Source organism: Chelmon rostratus, chromosome 13 (assembly GCF_017976325.1).
Source record: "Chelmon rostratus isolate fCheRos1 chromosome 13, fCheRos1.pri, whole genome shotgun sequence".
Lineage (NCBI taxonomy): Eukaryota > Metazoa > Chordata > Actinopteri > Chaetodontiformes > Chaetodontidae > Chelmon > Chelmon rostratus.
The window spans coordinates 20242468-20266638 of NC_055670.1; the positions used below are offsets into that span (position 1 = coordinate 20242468).

Sequence of the window (24171 nt, forward strand, 5' to 3'; positions counted from 1 at the left end):
ATGATAATGTTTAGAAATTCACAGGTGATGAGCTCACTACAGACCCACCTGGAGAACAAAATAAGAACCAGAAGAGTGAATACATCACTCACCTGTCGCTTTATTATGCAATAAAAATGCATAAGTAAGATTTGTGGACCTCTGTGTCACCAGCCTTTCTACTAATGGCACAACATTATTCGAAGAGAGGTTTTATCAGGCTTGATCATAGAGTATAGGAGAAACAAAAGAAAGGAAAATCACAACCCAATATAATGTAGACTTTTGCCTAATGACTCAGCTAAACAAACATAGATACACTCCACCAGTGGTGGAAGAGCACTTAAGCAAAAGTTGCAATACCACAGTGTACAAGGGTTACAAGTAAAAGTTCTGAATTAAAATCCTTACTGTAAAAGTAATCAGACGTTAACATCAAAATATACTTAAAGTATGTGAAATAAATGGCCCACTTCAGAGTGATACATACAGCATATATATCACTGGATAATAGTTACTGTTGCATACATGTGGTAGCATCTCTAATGTTTAAGCTGGTAAAGATGGGGATAACTTCAACTACTTTGCATACTGCTTGGGTAGCTTAAACCATAATAACCATTATAATACATCACAATTTATTTGCTGTATTTACTCAATGTTATTTATATTGTATTAATAATCGGAATGTGTAAAGCACTTTTACACCTACACCTCCACCTCCACCTGCCCTTCTGTGTACTTAACATTTAAGTACACACAGACTTAACTAAATTATATAAATTTTAGTATATTGGTACATTTAATTTCATTGGTATATTTTATTGTTTACTGTTTATATACATTTTAGTATATTTCAGCTGCTGTCGGTAAATTTCACTGGTATATTTTAATCTTTTGGCACATTTCACTGGTATGTTTTATTGTTTAGTTTTTTTTAATTGTCTTAGTATATTTTCATTCTGGTATATTTTGCATTTACGAATATTTTTTTATTGCATGTTGGTTTATTTTATTCTAGTTATCTTAATTTTATTCTTTCTAATCTTTCTTATCTTTCTTATTATCTTGTTCTAACATGGGGGTTGCAATGCATATTTCATTGACATGACATGTCATGCTCAATGACAATAAAGAATCTTGAATTTTGAATCTAAATGTGGTGGAGTAGAAAGTATAATATATAGATATAATCCATTTGACTGTCCTTAAATTAGGTACGGTTAATTTGACAGGACTACCCCTTTAAAGAAGTCCGCTATATCAACAGAGCATAAGAACAGTCCATTTCACTAAAAAGGGGAACTCTCTCACTGCTTCGTGAAATTTCAAAAATCTAGCACAAAAAATGCCTCCTATAGGAAAACGAACACATTGTTTTGAAATTGCACCTAAACATGGAAACCATGTTGAACCGAAAACCAGCATTTAGTGGTTTAATGTCTTCGCAAAAAAAACGGCGTCCACCCCTTTTAGGGCTTTTCTATTTATAGCATCAGCTGTTGCAATACAAAGATTAGCTACTCAACGTATTGTTTCGCAGATGTGGGGAGCACACTCCCGTCTGTGGCGAAAGGGCGGCGGTGGTTTGAAGCCGAGAAAGAGAGAGATGAGGAGGAATATGTCGGTGTGAGGACGTCTCTTTGTGTTCACCACAGCGAAGCTCACAGCGGTAAGTAGCTTTCCTGTTGACAGAGAAGAAGAAGTGAATGCGGACGTTTGTATTCACGGGCAGTGAAGGCAACACCTACCGTTAATGTAAAATCAACTACTCTCAGGGTATCAACAACTTACTGTAGCCTAGCTAACTGTCACCGGGTTGTTTCGGCTAATGACAGCGCAGTAAACAGTCAGGGGAAGTTAGCTTGTTTTCATTGAGAATATGAACGACTGTATCACGTTTGCGGAAATTCCTTTTTGCTGCAAACTTGAAGAGAAAGATGAAGCAACCGAAATCCGTTATTCAGGGGCGGCTACTGTCGGTTTTCCATACGACCGCTCGCGCGCTCTCTCTCCTTCTACACAGACACACGCACACACACACACAGACGGGCCTTGCCTCTTGTGTGTCAAAATCATCCCGTGGGGACGAAACAAAAACAGTGCTTGCCTTTTTATCCTCTGTCAGAGATATGCAGTGTTTTACCACCACCATTTTTACACGCACAGTGGCGCCCAGCTCCGAAATGCTGTGCAGATTTCACCGCTGGACACAGAGAACAGAGAGATTCTTCATGTATCAAATCATAGGATGAGATCATTCAGAAGCACCAGTCCGTCTGCAGACACACACACACACACACGCACGCACACAAACTCACACAACACACACGTTAATCACTATTAATAGCGAAGTGAAATCACCAGATAATTTGGCTGTCTGCGGATAGATCCCCCTTTATCCTTCCATCATAACTTTATGGAAATGTAAAACCCTGCTGCTGATCACGTTGCTTGCGAGAGTAACGGTTAGCTGTATTTTACATGCTGTTCCACAATTTCCCTAAACCTTAATCGTGACCTTTGACTAGGGGGAAATTACCCCGTGGATGACTGGCAGATGCTGAGTTTCCCAGGTATTTGATCTATTGCATGTGTACATTATTAAATAGTGATTTCTGTGAGATACCAGTTTCCACTTGCATGCATATGGTGTCTTGTCCAGGTGGAGGAAGTATTTTGATTCTTTACTTAAGTAAAAATACTCCATTACAAGTAGAAGTCCTGCATGGAAGAAGTGAGTCAAGTAAAATATGTAAATATAATCAGGAAAGTGTGCTTAAAGTATTCACTGGAGAAAAATGGCCCCTGTGACTGTTATATGTTACATCATTAGATTATTGTTACTAATGCATTCATGTCAAAGCAGGATTTTATTGTTGTAGACTATTTAAGGACTGCAACTAATCGGTTAGTTGTTCTTAATGCATGTTGGTCGAACAGTCCAAACTTCAAAATGATAACAAATAAATTAAAAATAATTCAAAGGAAAGGCACCAAATCCTCACATTTGCGAACCTGGAACCATGAAATGTTTTTGCATGAAAAATGAGTCAACCATTATCAAAATAGTTCCAAATTAATTGTCTGCCAATTGACCAATTGATTAACTAACTGATTGTTTCATCTGTACTTGTAGATACTGGTGGATAGTTTAATTGAAAATAAAACATATTTTGGGGTGAACAGTGCAATATTTCCATCTGAAACGTAGTGGAGTAGAATTAGAAAATGGTATGAAAACTAGATACTCAAGTAAAGTATAAGCACCTCTAATTTACTTTCAGATCTACTTGAGTAGTTAAATTCTGCCACTGTACATCTGATAGTTGAAAGTGTTGCAAAATGTTGGTCTATTTGTGTCAAAAAGTAGGCTTGCAGCCATAACGTTTTAGGCAGCCTTGACAAAATCAAGCAGTGAAATGGATTAGAAATGCGGGTCTTCTTCTTCATCATCTGAGGTGCCCTTGAGCAAGACAAATATCCTCAGTGTTGCTCAATACTAAAACAATAAGGCATTCCAACTTCCATGTGTAGATGTATTTAACTGTATGTCTGTTAGCCAAGGCGTGGACCCGGATAACTAAAAATAAGATACAGTTTTCTATGTTAGTCCATTGGTCTGAATATTGTGTAGCATCTTACTCCAGCTCAGTTTTAAATGTCAAATGTAATTTCAGACCACCTATATTCCAAAACAGTGTTAAGAAAAATCTCTATCACTATCTATGTTTGATTTCCCTAACAGATGTTACTTTTACTTCATTTTTTCAAACTGTTAGTATATTTCCTTGGTAACCGGGGGTTAGTTTATACATTCTTCAGCTTTCTATGCAAAGAAATCAAGCTGAGTTAGTGCCTTTTGTTTTGACACTCATTCAGACATGTAAGTTTGAGGCCATAGTTTCTGTTGCTAGGTTGAAAGCTTTTGCTGAATTCTTTGCCCCTTAAGTACAGACCCAGGTAACCTTCTGAATCTTTATTAAATCATCAAAGTGAATCAGATTGCCTAAATATTTACTAGGGGTGCACGATAGTTTTTGGGCCGATAACATGAAATTATGACGTCGTTCCGATAAATCCGATATCATGACCAACAGCCCCGATAACATATGTGTTTTTGTCAGCACGGCAGTGCCTCGCTCCCACTATGAGATCCGAATGGCCTGCAGTGAATGCTGCGTTCATGTGACATTGGCATAATCAGAAAAACTCTCAAGAATACCTCCTCATGCCAGAAAACAACTCGATAACTCGGTCATAATTTTGGTAGTTGCTGACTTGAATTAACATTCGCAGCATTTTTACACATGTTACACATAAGGAATAGAAACATGAACTTAAAAAGGCCGACCGAAAGAACGACTACCAAATGAGGGAACGGGGGAATGTACGTTACACCTTGAATGCAGCATGCGGCACAGCGTGCTTATGAAAACAGAGTTCAGACTTCTTCACAGTTTCCGAAGAAGACTGTTCGCTGTTTATTCGTAACAAATGTTCCAAGCGAGTTCCACGAGGAGGGAGAAATTGCACAAGTTTTAATACTTCACACCTGGTCAGCCACCTGAAACATAACCAGCGCTTTGACAGAGTTCGGAAAGCGTATGAGGACGCCCGGCCTGCTAAAGACGCTAATGCTAGCAAGGCAGCCGCAAAGAAGCCACCGGGACTGACACACGTCGGCGAGGCTTTCAAAAAATCCAAGAAATTTGCCAAAGATGACCAACGGGCTAAGGTTATTGAAGATTAAATCATGGACATGATGGCGCTTGCCTTACTATGGAATGCCCTTTTTTCAGTTTGTTTACATAGACAAGTCTAAGTAAGGGATCATGTATCTTTCTTCAGAATGACATAGAAGCCCGACACAAAGCGGTGGGGTTTATTTCTCCATAGGAACCTGCTCACTATACGTTATCCCGCTTAGAACACGGCTTGCTACTAAACCATTCAATAGTGTGACATAAAATAGTGATTAAAACACATTTTGTTGATTTAAAATGATCTACTCGTCTGTCACATCTCTCACTGTGCAGCAGCTCTGAAAGTAAACACGTACGTTGCGTAGCAACCGCCTCTCACTGTGCGCCGCTGTTTTTGGTTTTGTTTGAGGTATTGATGTCATGATGGTATATGTGTGTGTTATCGGTATCGGCCTTTAGGAGCTGAAAGTTATCGGCCATCGGTATCGGTTTTAAAAAACAGTTTTCGTGCATCCCTAATATTTACCGCAATTGTTCAGGTTGTCCAAATACTTGAACCTGTTTTTGTTTAATAAAACATGAAAAACATTTAATCCAATCAATTCCAGCATCACTGATGAAGTTACAATTGCAACAAGATACGGAGAAAACATTTACCAGAGGGCGATAACATTTTACCTGTCAATAATTTTTTTCCTTTTGGGCGATGATTGACTGCTGTCAGTGGTGTCTCATGTGTATGTGGTTGTTCAAAGACACGTACTACATAATCAGCCAGTGATTTTAAGTTCAAACTTTAAATAAAGTGTCACATATTGTAACCTAACCTGAAGTATTGCAGCATTTATCCCAAATGCACTTGGAAATAAGTTGTCCATATACAATAACAAGCACTGAATCATTCATCCAGTGTCACTGGTGCCTGATAGTGGTTGACTAATGACATCCTGTGTTCTGGTTGAAATTCCCAAATAGCCAGAAAGAGAGTAAGATTATCAGAATGAATGAAAAGGTCAGAGTAGGAAATGCCCCCATGAAGTCACAGTACATTAGTGAGATGTGTGGCTTGTATGTGTGAGTTGCGTGTGAATGGCAGCCTTATCCACAGAGGATTTCTGAAAATTGTGTAGTATTATGAAAAAAGACATCAGTGTAATTTATGGCCAAATGGGCTCTCAAACAGTTCAGTGTGACTGGAGACTGTGTCGAGTTAGTCACTGGTGATGACCAACAATCATGTGATCAGCCCTCTGTCAGGCTATTTGCACTTTGTCCTCTCAGCCAGTTGTTGCACAGGGTGTGAAATATCTGGGTATGAAGTCTGTCATCATTGGGGAAAATGCGATGAGGGGCAGCTGACTTTCCTTACCTCCAGTTTCTGGCATAAATTACAATAAATTATATGTGTAGCTGTTTAAAACAGTCATTCAGTACACAACAAATTACTTGTCAAAACGAGTTTAAAGTGTAAAGGCATCTGAATGTACAGTATCATTATTATAGTCTACTGCTGCTCAAATATGCATCAGTTTGAAACACTGTCTCAGTAAGGAAACACCCCTGTATAATAAGACTGTGGCTCAGATTGCATTTTACATTGAAGCTGTACTTGTGTGAAGGAGATGCTGAATGTGTAAGCTTCATCCAGAGAGCCACATTATTTAAAAAAAAAAAAACATCTTTGATGCCATGTTGGCAAGCATGGTGCATGAATTCAGGGCTGTACGTACATCTGATTTTTGACTACATTAATAGTTGAGGAATTGATGCTGGTAAAGAGATGCTATAATAATATGATAATCAACTAGCACCTTTCTTAAACAGGGTTTCCAAAATGCCTTATAGGATAAAACCAACAAACAGGAATCATTAAAATGTTGATCATAAAAACAATAAGGGCAGCAGTGTTAGGGTCCTTTGTATTTGCCGCTGCTCTCAGACAAAGATAGCCCCGAAGCACATTATTGCTGTGACCTCAGCTGTCTTGATGACAGGAACCAGCAAACTGCTTCTCCAAGGTTGAAAGCCCAGTTCTTCCAAAGAGTCAGGGACTTCTTAAATGGTTTTCATGAGTCAAAGGTAAAATAAAAGATCAGATCAGCTCACATTCCAATAAAAAAAAGGGTGGAGTTTGGCTGGAGTTTGTCACTTGACAGCAGCTTGAGAGCTTTAATATATTTTGAACTCACTGAACTAAGTCTTAACACCTCCTTTGAATGATCGATGAGTGTTGATATCAACGATACAGTACAGGCCGGGGTGTGCACCACTGTTCCTCCTTATTCCTGTTCTGTGAGACGTGTTGCTGCTTTGTTCCCATGTGAAGAGGGAAGTCCCTTTATCCTTTCCCAAGGCAGCAACTGGCTACTTCTCAAGAGCCCAGAAAGGCTTTATGGAGTCATGGTGACGACAAAGTATGAAGTCAAAAACACACCAGGAGGCACTGGGGATTGCCTGGTTTATTCTCTTTTGTCTTCTTTCCAGCTGTCACATTGGATGAGGAGAAACTTGTATTTCCTGGTTAGTCGCAGATGTGGAGATTGTCTCTTCAGGTGAGGAATCACATGAAACAGGCTTTATAGAATGATTTACGTGCTCTGAGGTGCTGTTGATGTGCCACACTACTGCACATCCAGTGTGTGCAACTTTGTATACTGTATCTGCTGTGCTGGAATGGCTGTGTTTTGGACATAAGTGATGCGTGATTTGAAGCAGTTTTGTGGATTTAAAAAGAAGGTTTCTCTGATTAATGGAGGTAGGGTTTGAAACAGGAAAGAAATTCAAAAGGTGGTTCTATCCAGCACCATCGGACCGGCTCTAAAAGCTTGCCTCTCATGGAAAGGCTGAAAGAAAAGGACAAAAGTTAAGTTCTGCTCTACAGTCATCATCTGGTAAAGGGTGTGGGTGACTAGCTTGACCATTTTGACAGCTTTTTCTGGTCTCTGCAGGTTAAATCCCAGTTTGTTGCCTCCTACTCTGTCATGTCTTAGTCCGACCCAGTCTCCTAGAAATGACATTGATATATAACTTCATTGTTTTCCGTTTCATTTTGTGGTGCAAAATGCATTCAACTGAATTATGGATGTAAACTGGACATATTTTCTCACCAGAGTGCATTGGTCCCATCCTGAGTCTGTGGTTAGTGTTAGGCAACAAAAGCACTTTGTCTATAATTTGGAAAAATTTTTGTTTTGGTGAAACTTTAATAAACACATCGTGCCTCGTCCTTCAAGTCACTGTGATCTTTTTCTGCAGTAAACCGAGGCCATGAGCTTTCCTTTACCTCCGTCAGGTGCTGTGAGCGCCTAAACAGAAAAGTTGAATAATGCGGTTGCAACTACAAGAGGATGACGCATCGCAAGATTAGATATTTTGGTGGAAAACAAAAGAAATATGTTGTCAGTGAACATTTTAGTGATGCGTTCAGTATCAACACTTTTGTGACTCACAATATTTCCCGATTATGCTAACAGAAAACATAATCCGGTCGGCAGCTTGATGTTGCACATGTAATGAATAACGTAGGTCAGGGTTGGCCATCCTGTACAGACGAGCACACAGATATGAGAAACTAATTCGAATGCGTATTTACTTATTGATTAAAGCTAACAAGAATATCTTCACTGTTTGTAAATCAAAGCCATACTTAATGCTCAAAGTTGAGTGACATAAATAATCTGTGTTCATGACAATACTTGTTTTACATAATGTTATTACAACGTATTGTATGATCAGTTATTGTCATGCAAAATAGGTCATACATATTGTATACTGTGATACGAAAGTACTTAATCATGCCAGAAAGGGTTGATAGCTATACATGACTGTGTTGGGCGAGCTCTTTTTCTCCTGTCCATAACAATAACACGAGACAGGCGTGTCCAAATCAAAAAAGCTCCGTTTTCATGGGTGGAAAATGCCAGCTTAGTGTGGATGAAAGACCAAAACGGAGAGGAAAGCATTCAGATTCATTTGTGTGCACGCAGCCTAAGTGTTGGGTACTTTACTCAGTATGTCCTTTGCAGGCTGGGTAGGCCCTCTGAAACTTCATGGTTTGTAAAAGCCATATAGCCAGCCACATTGGTCAGATGACTAACTTTGGTTGGACACATAGTAAAATTTCCTCTGCAAAGCTTCCACTCCCAGAGGAATTTGGTTTAAACTGGTGTCTGTGGATTATTTTAGTCTCACAGAACAGTGAGTGTTGTTTCAGTGGATTGTGCACTCGCCGAGCAAACTCACTGAGGGAAATGCTGACACACCGTACAGGGTGGTGACCTGACTTGGCTTCGACTAACCCAGCATGACTGGTTTGAAAACCACAACTGGTGGCAGGTACTGTGGTTTCAAGGTGCTTCTCAAGCTGTTGTGCTTTTTCTGCACAGAGCTGAAAATCTGTGTGGTGATGGTGATGGTGTCATGTGAAATGAAATCGTGGCAGCGACGTTTGCTTCGTGACTTTATGACAGCCAGCCAACTGACTGACTGAAGAGACTTTTTAACATCAGGAATTTTTGGCTTGAGAATTCTTTGCCCAACTTGGCTGGCTGATTGGCTGGTTGGTCTTTGGAAAGGAAGGAAACATCTTCCTTCCCTCCATTGTGCTGGGCAGGAAAGGATGGACTGTAGCCAGCTGACAGCTGTTTCCTGGTGGATGAAGGAGGAATGGGTGCGTGGGTGGTGAGGGTGTTGAGCTAGTAGTGAGTGAATGTGTTTTTTTGTCTGCTTTTGACTGTCGATACAGTTTAATGAGAGCTAGAAATCTGAAGATCTTACAGAGTCAAGACAGAGTAGATTTGTTTTATTTCACATTTGTTCAATTTCAGATTAGTATGACTTTGGATGGCTTGACTGAAATGGGTTGTATCAGCAGAATGCGTGTTGCAACGCATTCACCGCAAATCAGATATACTTAACATTACTTCCAAAATGTTTTTAAAGCAGACATTTCAAGATTTCTCACCTTCCAGGTAGCCCATCTTTTAATTTTAAATCAGCACAGAATATAAATCTATATCTTTTTCGAGATATGTAATTTATTACAGTGAATATTTTGGTCATGTCTTGTCATGTATACGGATATTTAAAGGTGGACAAAGTTACATTCAGGGTTTCTCACCAAAGTGTACTGTTTCCTTGAGACCTTCCTCGAAAAGCATTTACATATTAATTTTGCTGAATATTAGAAATCTTGAATTGTTTACGTCCTTGTTTGCTAGCTTGCAGTCTTCCCCTTTGCTGCATTACTTTGTTTTTCTGTCTTACCAATGGCAACTATTTATTAGTGGGATAGCGAAACTGGCAGCAGGAATGTGTTTTGTATCTCCTGTGTGGGGGACCAAAATGGGACATCTACTTATATAAACACGGCCCAGTACCACCACCAGCGGTCAAAAACTCTACAGGGTACCTTTTTAAGTTAGCATAGTTTGATTGACACTTTGACTTCAACCTGTATTTTACTCTTCTTTGCATCTTAAAATGTTCGCTATCAGGAACAGCAAGACTATAAGATGGCGTCATGAATGATTGGACCAAGCTGAACCGAATCCTTTTCAGTCTTGGACAATTGCAATTCACAGTTGAGAGAAAAAAAGTTGGTGTTTAATGATTCTAATGATTTGCGATGAGATTATTTTAAACATTAATTTTACGTCTGAAAACAGAGCTTTCAGTATCATCATGTAAAAGGAGCAATGACAATGACAAAACTGGCCTTAAATGGGGAGCACATGGTAAAATACTGGTGTGTATCCTCGTGCACCCTTGCTTCCTCTCCCTCACTCTTCTGTTTCCGATTTCTTACTTCCCTCCCATGTCTTGTTCTGTCTGTCTCTCTCCCTCTCTGCGGCCAGCTGTGGGTGAGCTTTTTGCCATCACAGCATGAGATAGGGTGACACATATCAAAGCTCCTGTTTTATTACCCTTAGTGATTTTAACCATACAGTGTTACTGAAAATGGGTAGAATCTGAAAAAAATACACATTTGTTGAGTACTGTACAAGCTGTTGCCCAGAATTGTTAAAAAAATAAATAAATAAGAAGTCTGACTCATTTGCAAATGTTTAAATAGATTTTTTTATATTGAACCTCTAATGTACTTCACTTGTGTGGAAAAAATACACCTCTGTTAAACCTCTCATATTCTAGCAAGATGGATGTTTATTTTTGTGTTCAAAAAGCCATAATTACAAACTACAGTTATCCATCTGTGTTGAAGCCATCATATTTCTCTGCTGGCGCTGTGGTTGTAGTTGGCTACTGAGAGTAGACGTCATTAGCCTGGTTTCTACTGCTGGGCCAAACCGGGCTCACCAAGGCTTGCTTTAGCCGCTTCTGCATAAAGTTGTTTTATTCACGCTGTGAGTGAGCCAATGGCGTGAGAACAGTACCAGCGGGTTTCTGTGCAACACAACAATAAGGCCTGCTGCCTACAAGCCTTCATCCATCCAGTTTTATTGTGGCCACTGCTTCTCTTACTATTCTTCCTCATATTTAAATCACATCAGTTTACAAAAAAATGTGAGAATGCTGGTAGATCTTGGTAGACCAACTCTCATCAGAATCGCAGACATTAATCATGGTGCCAAATGTGGCTGTATGTAGCTGCTTCACAATAAAAGCCTTTTGTGGTTCCCAGTTGGAAGCTCTTAATATGAAGCAGGAGCCACAGGAAGTGTGTGCTTTGCATTAGCAGTATTTTAAGGTACACTGTGGAGTTTTTCTGTAAACAAACAAAAGCTATGTTTACATTCAGTGTTACTCACCAAAATGCATTGCATGTATCATTGAGCACTAACAAAACCTGTCGAGCGTCATTTATCCATGTTTGCCAGCAGTCCTCTTCCTTCCTGTCGTAGCTGGCACATTGCAGCACACCTTAGTGTGTTACCACCACCTGTAGCTCGGCGGATTAGTGTGAAATGTGAACCGCTTCACACATGTGAATCCACAAATGCACGTGTGTTCTTGTGCGTCTGCGTGAGATAAACAAAATGGGGACCCACGTGTAGAAAAGTAGCACCATAGCGCTACTATAGGTCAGAAACTTCCCAGCACTTCACGGCTCCAATATAACTGCAGGAGGGTGGATCAGAAAACAGCGAGGCTCATATCATTTAGAACAAAACAACATGAACATAGCAGTGAAACACAACTCTGGCCACATAAACTCTAAAGACTGCATTTTCATGTCAGTGCAGAGTACAAAACGCAGCGTCTCGCAAGAGAACTGTTTTTTTTGGGGAGCGCGCTGAGTTTATTTCCTGTGGTGGTTTAGCATCTCAGTGACTCGCCGTGCGTCCCAGTGGGGAAAGAGGCCAGATAGAGGGTGTGACGATGCTAATCCAATAGCAAATGGCAATCTTGATGCCAAGCCTAAGTGTGAACTTTATTCATGCTTGTTTGTTCTTCAGCCAGCTGACCTGTTGGATACTGACACACTGACAGCAGCTCACACAGTCTCAATTAAAACATAAAAGAGTGTTATGTCAAAAATTCTCATTTATTTGTGGCTCAAGGAATCAAGGTCATTTATTTGTCATTTTCCAGGGTTGCAAGTTGTTTCCCCTTCATGCTACCAGGATTACGTTTCTGCCACTAAATGATAGCCATGATTCTATGCCTCTAATGCACCTTTAATGTAGGATAATATATGTATATATTTATACAGTACTTACTGTGTAATGACAAATGAATAGAACATTGAACAGTTAACTGTGACATCACTGTGCTGTGCAGCGTGTAGAAAATAGAGAGCTATATGTTACACTGAAGCTACTAAAGTGCTAAAAGCTGAACAAAGCAAGTCTTTTAAGAATGATGCTTTCCCTTTAGCCACCTGCATGCCTGCACGCTAATCAGTTTAGAGCCTAAGCACTACCTACCAAAGCAGGACCTTAAGCTCAGTGTGGTTATCCCCTGCTTTGAGGCCACAGTAGAAATATATATGATCACAGCTCAGCACACTGCGGTTGGGCTAAGGAAAGCATCAGCTCGATTTTAACCAGAAAAAGAAAATAGCGACTCTGTCTCATGACTCAAATTAAAATAGTTGAGGTTTTTGTTAAGTATTATTGTTGAATTGAAAAAAAAAACCCATTCATGATGGGTTCTTCCTATATTGTGCATGCTGATATCCACCACAGCGAAACAAGTAATTGAATCAGAAAGTCAGGTACCTCTTTAGCACTCTGGGCGGCTCATGTTACTACTTGCCATGTGACAGAACTCTGCAGGGTTCAGCGGTTTAATTTCTGCATATGTTGCATAAATGCTCAAGTCGATACAGTAGTCCCCATAAAATGCTGTTCCTATAATCGCTGCTAGATTGGATTAAATGGACTGGAAAAACATCAACCTCTCCTAGAAAAAGTCAATTGTTCCACTTAAACATGTTCTTACTTTGACTTGTTCACATTTTTGCCGTATTTTAAAGCCATGTACAGCTTTTGTTCACTTGTCTTTCTCTGGTGAGAAGAATCTAAATTACTGTTTGCCAGCTATGAACGTTTGTGTTGTAGGTGGGCTTAAAGGGTGCTGAAGTCTCTCTTTTGGCCTGTCTTTGTCTATTTTTTGTACTATTTTTTCCATCTTTCTGCTTTGATCCACAACTCCTAGCTGTGGTCTGTGGTCTCCATGGTGATGAAAAAGCAGCTGCAACAAAACCTTAACACCTCTCTCCCTTGTTCTCTCTCCCTGTCTGTCTGTTGTTCCCTCCCCACTCTATTGTCTATTTCTTTCTCTCTTTCTCTATCACTCGGTCCTCCATTGCAGCCAGGTGCGTCTCACCAGCCACCTACTAGCCTACTTTCCACCTTTACCACCACTGTCCAGTAGCCATGGCGACCAGCGCTGTGCCAAGTGACAACCTGCCAACGTACAAGCTGGTGGTGGTGGGGGATGGTGGTGTTGGCAAGAGTGCCCTCACAATCCAATTTTTCCAGAAGATCTTTGTGCCAGACTATGATCCAACGATAGAGGACTCGTATCTTAAGCACACAGAGATAGATGGACAGTGGGCAATACTGGATGGTGAGTAGAAATGCATGTGCAGCTAAAAATGATCCTACCTCTCTATGCTAATGTTCTGTTTTAGTTATTTTTCCGTTTTTCTTTGTCAATTGAAAATGTCCACAATTGACCAATGAGGGAGTATTTGTTCTTTAAAATCTGTTTCAGCTTTTAACTACATTCCTGTGGTTGCTGTTTCCAACACTGAGCTGACTATGGAATAGCAACTCCCTGAACAAATTAATGACATTTAGAAAAAAGCCCTACAAGAGTTGCATGTGGGAGAAATTATGCATCATCCCATGATCTTACCCTTCCCTCAATAAAGTATTGCATTTATGTTGGAAACGTATAAAGCTCTGGAAAGAATTAGAAAACTCCTTAAAAAGATCAGTTTCACAGTTTATGCAAATGTGTATTTCCAAGTCCAAGGCCTTTACCAATTGTTGTGGCACCGTTGTTAGGTAAGGGGGCGACACTCAAGGAAAGATCATTGGGTCATAGGATCACTAGAATCTACATGTGTCTTTCTCTCAGGATTATGAAAGCGGAGGTGATCACACAAGTTGTGGAGGAAACAAACTCTTATTCTGACCGTGTGCTCGAAGAAAATTAAAATGGGTCACAGTAACAAAATCAACAAAATCAGACAAAATATCATCGTACAATGATTACTGCCAACTGGGTCAGTTTACATTCGTTAGTAAAGAAATGTAACAATGCTTTTGGTTAGGAGGGGTTCAACAATTTATATTTGGAATAACTCTGACTCTTTATTGCAGCTTTTATAGGTCTTGGCATGCTTGATAAGCACCTTGTTAACTGTTAAATTCAATCAGGTGGTGCAATAAAAATAAAAGAAGAATGACTGGAAATGCCAAAATGAGCAATTTGCCACTGCCACTGAAAAGCACATTTAAAAACATATGGTCGTACTGTTATAATGTGGTAGGAAAAACTTCTCAAAGCCCACATGAAATATGTTTATCATCTATTTGGAATGAAAAAATCAGTAAGCAAGAGACCCGTTCAGGTTAAGTGGTACATTGTTGTCCCTCCATCTTCACAGTGCTGGACACAGCCGGCCAGGAGGAGTTCAGTGCGATGAGGGAACAGTACATGAGGACAGGAGATGGCTTCCTCATTGTCTTCTCTGTGACGGACAAGGCCAGCTTTGAACATGTTGACCGATTCCATCAACTCATACTACGGGTCAAAGACAGGTAGGTTACAGCTGCTCAGCTGAGAGGTACATAGCAGAAACACAACAAAGAAAATTTGAGGTATGATTTGTGAATCATTAGAGCATTCCTACTCACGGTATGATTTAATCTAAAACCTGAAAACCAAATCACAGATTGCAAGTTCAATCTTGCCAAGTTTGTGTCCTTATTTGATTATATAGATGCTAGATTTTTATCCTGTTAATCACATCTACAAGGGCTATTACGAGTTTGTCCTTGCCATCTTAACCAGATTATTTGGAAGTGAGAACAAAAGAGAACGCACTCAAAATGTCCAATACAACCAACTGTTGTTTGCATTGAAAATCTGTGTGTGCTCAACTACGGTAAATATAGTAAGTCAGAGTCAAACCTGGACGCCAGAGTTACCAAAAGAGGAAGTAGCTCTGTCGGACGTAGTGTAATGATGTTTGCAATACGGTGAGATTGGGGATCTATTCCACAATCTTCTGACCACTGATTTTATTTGCCATTCTTCTTGTGATTGTGCGGCACCAATTAAGACTATTTGAAATTTTGGCCTAAACTAATCTAAAAAAAACTAAAATAAGGTTCAGTGTGTTCCATCAGATCATCATCTCATGTGGACTGATTTGACAATTCACATGACCTATTTAAGGACTACATTTCAAAATATTAACTATATGTAGTACATTAAGTATATTTAGGTACATTGTTGTTTCAGGATTAGAATGGTGAAGGATCAGGATCTCGTTTTTTGCTTCCCTTTCCTCGAGCTGCAGCCCAGTTGGGCAGAGCATCGGATTTGTTTTCACAATTCGAATCAGTTGCGTTGTGAGTGTCGGCCGTGAGAGAAGAGGCTGCATCTGTTCTCTGACTGTGACTGACAGTAGCCAATAAAACTGAGCTTGAGATGGAACAAAAATAGAAACTGGAACTGAGCAAGTCTGTCCATATTTAGTGGTTCTCTACTGTAGCTCATTTTTCTACAACATTTGAGTGTTGCAGAAATCTGACACCTCCCAGGCAGTTTTTGTACCATGTGATGCTCTTTCTAGTCTAAATGCAAACCTGCCAGGTCTTTAAAATAGTCTCTAGACCATAAGACACTTAGAACCACTTTGAAACCAATGCAGTTCCTTTGGTAATGCATTGTTCAGGTATACGGGAATACCTGACTGAGTGTGTGTGCGTGTGTTTTCCTCTCAGGGAGGCCTTCCCCATGGTGTTGGTGGCAAACAAAGTGGATTTGGTCCATCTGAGAAAGGTCACCACTGACCAGGGCCAAGAGATGGCTGCAAAACATAATGTGAGAAGTGAAATTTTTCCTGCACTGATACCTAGTTTTCTGTCTTTTACTGATTTTTGTAACTGAGGAGTTTTTACACTTGCCTATGCACACACACGCACACACACACACACACACACACATATATATATATATACACATATGCATGTATGTGGATGCACATAAAGACAGCGTTTAAATTTCACACGCATAGATAGTCTGAGCCTGTATCATCAAGTTATTGTTAAGCTTTATATATATATATATATACACACACACACACACACACACATTTTTGTGGAGGTCTTGCCTAAATCTCCTTTTCTTCAAACAACAAAACTTTGCATCACAGCTAACATCTGACAGCCAAGCTGACCAAATCATTATTTCATGGTCACAGTGTCAATACAGGTTAATGGGGATTGACTGTATAGACGTTTAAAATGCGTATTCACAGAAACAGAGACTAGAAAGGAATTACAAGCTGGAGTTTTAGGATTTACACACTCTGGAGGCTGTTTTCGAAAAGCTCTGTTATAAAAACATTGAATTAGTCTGGCCAAAGGGCTGAAAGGCAGAGAAAAAGATGAGTTTACAAATTTAACTGGCTTAATGTGGATGTACTGTCAGCGCACAACACACGCATACACTCAACACACCATTGACCATTGAAACAGGAAGCAGGCAGACATGACTGTCAAATGAAGAAAGAACCTTCAGGCTGATAGAGAGCTCTCTGAGTTGCTGAGTTTACTTTCTCTCTGTGTTGTGTAATGAGTTTGGCCCAGCGGGATTCAGGGAGAATCACAGACACTCTGCCACACACACAAACAGTATCCTCTCATTCTATCTTCAGACTTTTTATGTCCATCTTTTTTTCAATGTTGTCTATATAGTTAGTATAATAGAGTCAGTAGCAACTAATAGCACTTTAATATCACGTTTGCTTGGATTTGGACTATTTCTGCTTGTGTCTTCAGATAACTTATATTGAAACCAGTGCCAAGGATCCTCCAATGAATGTGGACAAAGCCTTTCATGAGCTGGTTCGTGTTATAAGGTAACTCAAAGTTAACTTATATTTATCCTCTGATTTCCATAAGGTACAGACTGTGAAATCTTTGGTTGTCACCCTCCACCCCTTTATTTCAAGCATGTATTTCACTTCTTTAGAGGTTAGAGGCACTTAGAGAGTGTTAAACTGCCATGTGAGGGCAGTGAAAGTGTTTTTAGGAAGAGTGGAAAAGCAAAGAAAAAGTCCCACAGCTATTTCCTGTCTTGACACGTGTGTAAATTTAGAAGAATTTGGTTTGTGTCCATGTTCTGCATGTGGTCATATTTTGTTTCTCATATTTCTCTTGTTGCAAGGACCAACAGTCAACAAGTAGTACTCAGATACCTGAATACACAACGGCAGTCACCTCTGTATTTGTAAAAAGGAAGTAATCCAGATTACAGGGAATTCTCATTGTCCTCATGGCAGGTTTTTAATTTACTCATGAGGAAACGCTTCTCTTCATTCACAACCGAGCAGTTGATCCATGTATCAACATTGCCCCCTTGTGGCCATACTGTAGAAAGCCAGTCATACAGAGGTGGATGAAGAAATAATGACTGTGCTTTTTTCTGACTGATGCATCAGCAGTTCAGGCAGAAACCATCAGTCCACTTTGTACTTGTGTGAGTTGTCACACACTATGGATTGGCTGTAAACTCAGTATGACTCACTTGTGTAGCTGCGATTGTAATTGTGAACAGTAGCTGGATTTACTGCTGCATTAGTCACAGGCAAAAAAAGAAAAAGTGGTTAAAGAAATGTATTAAAATGAAAAGAACAATGGACACATGTTCACTCTGAACAGGCAAGTAATCGGATAATTTCTTAAAGAAATAATTTGGCATTTAGGGTACTACACTTATTGGTTTCTTGCCAAGAAGTGTGAGAAGATCAATATGTGTGTGAAGATTCTCAGTCATGCAGGTCATGATAATCCAAAAAGGGTTGGACTTGGCTGAAGGGAATTGAAAAACATTTCGCCTCTCATCCAAGGGGCTTCCTCAGTTTCTACAACCAAGTCCAGTTGCCCTCGATTCAGCCCTCCCTGGCTAACAGGGTCGATACTGCTCTCGTCTGTGTGGTAAATATCAAGCTAGGGCCAGCAGCTGGTGAGTGTAGTCTAGCTTGTCTGTCAACCTCATGGTGACAACACAACTCCAGGAGGTAACTGTGCCTGATCAAGAATTAGTCCTGCACAAAACCATGTTGTGTTTTTACACTTTACACACACAAAAAAAGTCTTTCTAACTAACTTATCTAACTACTGTTGACAGTAGCTTCATTTTTACTTTAATCACATAAGAGTGGTATTAATCTTGGTATCTAACCCTCAGCAAGAAAGTAAGTGTATTTCTTAGAATATTGAATTGTTTCTTTAACCCTAGCTTTGACTTATAATAAACCATGAATGTACCGGTCTTATATGGTGGATAAACAGACACTACAATAACTGTGGCAGGATTAATATGTTGTATGGTGTCAGAAGAAGCCAGTAAATTGATCCTGAGTTAAGATTATTTTGTCAAACTCTTGCTCCTATGTCTCTCTTTTTCCACGGCAACAGACAACAGGTCCCAGAGCGAAACCAGAAGAAGAAAAAGAAGATGAAATGGAGAGCAGAGCGTTCCGCAGGCTCCCACAGGTTCCACTGTGCCATATTGTGACCTCCCCCATCCTGTTAATCATTCGTAACGTACACACACCCACATGCACACCTACATACCTTTGGGACGTCCCCAAAGGAACTCCCAGCAGTGGTTAACCACTGGAGCACAAAAGTGAGGGGGGTGGGGGGACGGGAGGAGAAGTGAAGCTGAAATGTTGAACTGATGTCCCCTCAGCCCTTCACAATGCCTTGGAATGAGTGCTATGCCACCTGTCCTCAATTTATGGTCCCTGTCAAAGGTCTTTAGATTCCTCCCACCTGTATCCAACACAGAAGTACAGTGTTACTGAACTGTTTCTCAATCAAGTGTAATTTTTGAATTTAATATCAAATGTGGCACAAGATGACAGACTGTGTGTGGAAAAGCGAAGAGATCAGAATCTCCCGGATGTTGGACAAGGGAGGAAGAACATGCTGGTCATCGGCTTTCTGTCCTCACACTCCTCCATTTTCTGGAAGAAGAGCACCTGTGTGATCTTTAGATATACTGCCTATGTTCTCTCTTTGTAGAGCGGACATCATAAGGGCACGACGGATGAATATGAGAGTGGCGACAGTGATTTTGGTAGTGAAAATAGATGTTGTGTGGTGTTGCCGACAGGCGAACTGCGAGTCATGGGGGTGTGACGTGTGCCTCGTGGTCATGTGATGCTCGGGTTTTGAAATGTCAGTTCAGAGAGGATGGAAGGATGTGTCTTAGCAAGCGAAGGAAATGCGACGTGATGCTGAGAAAATGTGTCATATCGGTTGGCAGGTGAACATTATCAGCTCGTTGAATAAGTGTTTAAATATTGTAATTGTAAAAGAAAGTAAGATTGGTCGGTGTTTGTGGTTCCACTTAATGTAAACATAAAGGGGTTCATACCAACACTGACGGCCATTTTTACACATACTCTTATAAATGGATTATTTTCCCATCATAAAAATGACAGTATGTGAAAGCCACTTTACATCAAATATTTGAAAATAATAATGGTTGATTTAGGTTGCCTCTTCAGTCAGTGGTTTGATGAGTGCAGTCTTCATCAGTACTGTATGAACAACAGCCCTTTTTGTCTTTGTGGTCTTAACAGATTCAAGTTACTTTCCATGTGTTTTGTATCTAAAAAAAATATAGAAATTTACAATTATATTTGTGTTTTAAAAGATCTAATTATAGGTGGCAATGTAAACAAATTCAATGCTGTTTTACAAAAGATCTGTAGGAAATTCTTGATGACATAGAATAGATAAGGGATAGCGAGAGCTTCGTGTTTCCGATGCGAAACAGGCTGGAGAAGCTGATTTGCACTGGCCACTAACCAAAATAATGTGATGTCACTTTATTTCAATCTTGGGGCTTTTCAGACTTGCACCGCTGAATTCAGGACAATGTTAGAAGACGACTCATGCTCCGTAAAGGACAGCACTCCTTCAGTTTGAGGATGCGCAGCGTAGCCCTGGGAATACGTCAGAGTCAGAGGGCCCGTCTGAACCAGGCAGCGTGATGCTCAGAGGGCTTAAAGCCATGCTAACCTAGCTACAGACTACGTTTAGTTGTAGGAAAACCACACACTCGAAGCAACAAGACATTCAGTGTATTCATGTTTGTAGCTGTGAGGTGGATAGGAATGTACAATTTAATAACCTATGAAATGGCTTGTACTGTTAACGCACTAAAGTTTCAGTGGACAACTTTTTTTTGTCTGGATGAATACCGTCTCTCGAAGGAATACATTTTTGCACTTTTAATACAATTTCTGACTTTCCTATTGGCATGCTGTTTTCTGTTCAAATCTGTACGTGAAGCGAAAGGCACGGTCAAAAACAATTTGAATGTAAAATCGAATAACAAAACAAGCAAATAGGTGATTAGTGTTGCAGCCCTGTGTGCCTGTGTATGCCTGTTGCCTTGGCGATGATTGTAACAGCGATCAAATAAGTTGGAATTTAATCATTGGAAAGGTGTTGAAAGAAAAATTCTATATTACTCAGTTCTGAATTACGAAGGTCGAATATGAAGCAACTCATTTATTGAATGGCGTACAAATTCACCTCAGCATGAAAGTGGAAAATCAACCTCAGCAAAAGAAGGAACACAGTATTAATCTACATCTGCTGTTAAAGGGACTTCACAGAGAGTTTCCAGAGAAGGACACCAAACATTGAAGTACTGATCATTGAGCAATGAAGCAACAGACTCTGGATCACAGGGGAGAAAAAAAAAAAAGAAAAAAAAAATACTGAATGTGTTTGATGAAAATGTTGCATCATGTATGTTTGATACCATTTTGTATTATTGATATGAATTATTGATATGATTCTTGCAAAGTGTTTTTTAAACAACTGAATAATTTATTAATGTCTATGTTACCTCAGCGTGTCCCAGACCTGGACAAAAAGCTAAACTCCCCCTTTTTTTTTCTTTGGGACTCTCAGTGGGTCGTAGGCCTTTTGCCTTTGAGCCCCCATATGAAGAGACCTGTAATGTGTTGTGGACCAAGATGAAGACACAGAATTTGGTCCTGAACTTAAAAAGCAAATGGATCTTTTGCTTTGCTGGAGCTCATGGCCTCACAAGTGAAAATGTCATCACACAAGGGTCAAAATAAGGAAAGTTTGTCGTCCAACTTTAAATATGTTTGTTTGTTCAATGTGAAATTTCTTAAAGGAATTGTTGCACATTTTGGGAAATACACTTACTCACAGTGTTGAGAGCTAGATGAGAGCAGTGGTAATACTTTCATGTCTGTACACTAAATATGAAGCTGCAGCCGGCATTCAGTTAGCTTAGCGTAAAGACTAGAAACAGAGGGAAACAGCTAGCCTGGCTCTGCCTGAATGTAACTAGATCAGCCAACCAGCGACTCTGAAGTTCACTTATTGAGCATGTTATATTTAGATTGTTTGATCTGGAGGAGTCGTGGTTTTATGTGTGTTTATGTGCTGGATTATTTCTTACCTTTGGACAGGGCTAGCTCTTTCCAGTCTTTATGCCAAGCTAAGATACCCGGCATGCTGGCTTCTTCTTCATATCTTCATATTTAGTGTACAGCTTTGAGAAAGTTATCGGCCTTCTTATTTAACTATCGAAAACGTGAATAACTGCATTCCCACAACTGTCACACAGTTCCTTTAAGCAGACTGAGCTCATGTACCAGCCAGGTGTCTTCTAGTTGTTTAACTTTTTGGTTTGAGGTCCAAAATACAGTTTGAAATCAGAAAGTTACCTTTCTTGAATTAATCGTTATGGCTGGTACAAAGGAACCTGCTGATTTATTGCGCCGTCTTCACATTTCAGGCAGACCAAATACAAATGCTGAAAGTGAATTTAATGTGTCGGTTGTTTGACCCTGGGTTATATGTGAGCTAAATTGAGCACTTTTGTTTTCATTAATTGGAGAGGTAGCATTCTTTTTTCAACTAGACACCAAGTATTGTTGAAGTTACGCAGTTGATTTGAGTTGTGTTTGTCCTGAAATTTTGTCGGTATGTAAAGGGCCGTGTACTCTTTAAGTTTGGATAACAAAAAACAAAATTTGGAGTTGTCACAGCAGTTGTGTAATGTGTGTTTTTGGACAGGTCTGTTGTATTCTAACTGGCTGTGTCAGACTGAGGAGCTAGACGAGGCACAAACAAACTGTGGCCTTTTTATCTAGCCTCAGGGGTTGATTATATTTCAATAAAGAAATACAAGTATTGTGACTTTACTTGACTGGTTGCTTTATTTTTTGTTGGATGGATCCATGATATTAAAATGCAGAGCCACACACTAACTCACTGCTGAATGGCCTGCGATCAGAGCCGTGTACCACAGTCAGGATGGACATGGACTGGCTTGTTCAGCAGAAACCCGCCTCATTAATCTTCAGCGCCGTCGAGGTCCATCGAGTTTAGCACTGAGCCTGCTGAAAGCTCCATTTTGCCTCATTGATTTAAGCCCCTCTGGGAAGTGGCGGCCGGCACACAGAGCAGGTACCGTATCTCTGCTATTGATTTATGTTCATGTTCTTTGCAGAGTGAGTCTGGTAAGGAGAGGTGCTCAACATACGGTGAGAGGCACGAGAGCTGCAAGATGGGAATCAGGGTTATTAAGATGATGGAGTGGTGAATTGAGGCTTGAAAGATTAGGCATTGCTTGAATTTAACCTTCACTTGATCAGAAAAGTTGCCCAAACACTCGTATAATCTGCAATGATACGGTCATGGCAAGCATCACGGAAGCAGCTGAGGGCCAGCAGAAAGAAATCATGGTCATTTAAAAAAAGCTGCAGATTTTCCATCAAATTATGAACTGAAAGACTCTTGGATATAAGCAAAAGTTTAACACATTTTACCTTTAACTGCTATTTGAGGGTCTTACCACCAGGGGTCAGCACTTAACTTAAGACTCATCCTCTCTTATTAGCAGAGAAGTAGAAGCTTTGTCAAACACAAACGTTTGCAAACCCAGAAGGGATGTGCGAGAGATTACTTCAAGGGATCGAAAACCTGCTTAGAACAATTTCATGAAAGACAATTTCAGTGTCGGGAAAAATCATTTTGCATTTAAAATTGCATTCCGTAGGTCCTCTGAAATTGCTTGTTTTTAATACAAACAGCTCATTTAAATGGAAATACACAGTGCGGAAGTAGACCTGAAATAAGTAGATGTGTTGCATACATAATACATTTTGACAGGACTCGTAGCTGTTAAAGGGAGAAAAGAGCCAATAGACAGGCTGACGTTCTTTAATCCACACAGAGCTGCGAGGTGGTGAATGAGAGGTGTCCTCAGCTGTCACTGACCACTCACGGCCACCTTGCTGCCACCACCCATCACATCGCTGTTACATCATCAGAAACCAGTGGATCTTGGCTGGAAAAGCTCATGTCCCCCACCATCATGTCACTTCTGCGTTTCAATTACACCTTCTCATTGTGCTCATATATAGCGTTGATCCTTCTCATTCATCTCACGCATGTCGCACATCTTATGCTCTATTCAATTTCTCCCTCCACCATGTAGACACCTCCGCCATGACCTCATATAGCAACCCAGATCAGGTTCCTTATCAATCACACTTATTTCATACCTTGTGCTGTATATTACCTTTGACAGCTCTTTGATAACGTAGCTGCGAACACGTCTTGGCTGTGTTGCTGATTGCTATCTTGCACAATCTCTCCCAAGCTGCCTGGATTCATTTTAACAGCATTTCCAAGAGCAGAGCCTTGCCAATTAACGCAACGGTACGCTCATTTACTGCTACAGCCAGTCTGGCTTTCCCTTTGATAGC

At 40.1% G+C, this 24171-nt stretch overlaps 1 protein-coding gene across 1 annotated transcript; it reads left to right on the forward strand.

Moving 5' to 3' along the window:
• Positions 1-1515: 1515 nt before the first annotated feature.
• On the forward strand, positions 1516-22602 carry mrasa (muscle RAS oncogene homolog a). The gene is made up of 6 exons (XM_041950277.1): positions 1516-1651; positions 13461-13718; positions 14767-14920; positions 16112-16211; positions 17171-17250; positions 18812-22602. Exons 2-6 carry the CDS (start codon positions 13526-13528, stop codon positions 18909-18911), a joined length of 627 nt encoding a protein of 208 aa, XP_041806211.1. The 5' UTR covers positions 1516-1651; positions 13461-13525; the 3' UTR covers positions 18912-22602.
• Positions 22603-24171: the final 1569 nt, after the last annotated feature.

What these genes read in the sequence shown, in the direction of transcription:
- mrasa (XM_041950277.1), top strand. Translation starts at nt 13,526, where the DNA reads ATGGCGACCAGCGCTGTGCCAAGTGACAACCTGCCAACGTACAAGCTG. An exon ending in ACAGTGGGCAATACTGGATG is followed by an intron (nt 13,719 to 14,766) that starts GTGAGTAGAAAT and finishes CCATCTTCACAG; the next exon opens with TGCTGGACACAGCCGGCCAG. An exon ending in GAGCTGGTTCGTGTTATAAG is followed by an intron (nt 17,251 to 18,811) that starts GTAACTCAAAGT and finishes CCACGGCAACAG; the next exon opens with ACAACAGGTCCCAGAGCGAA.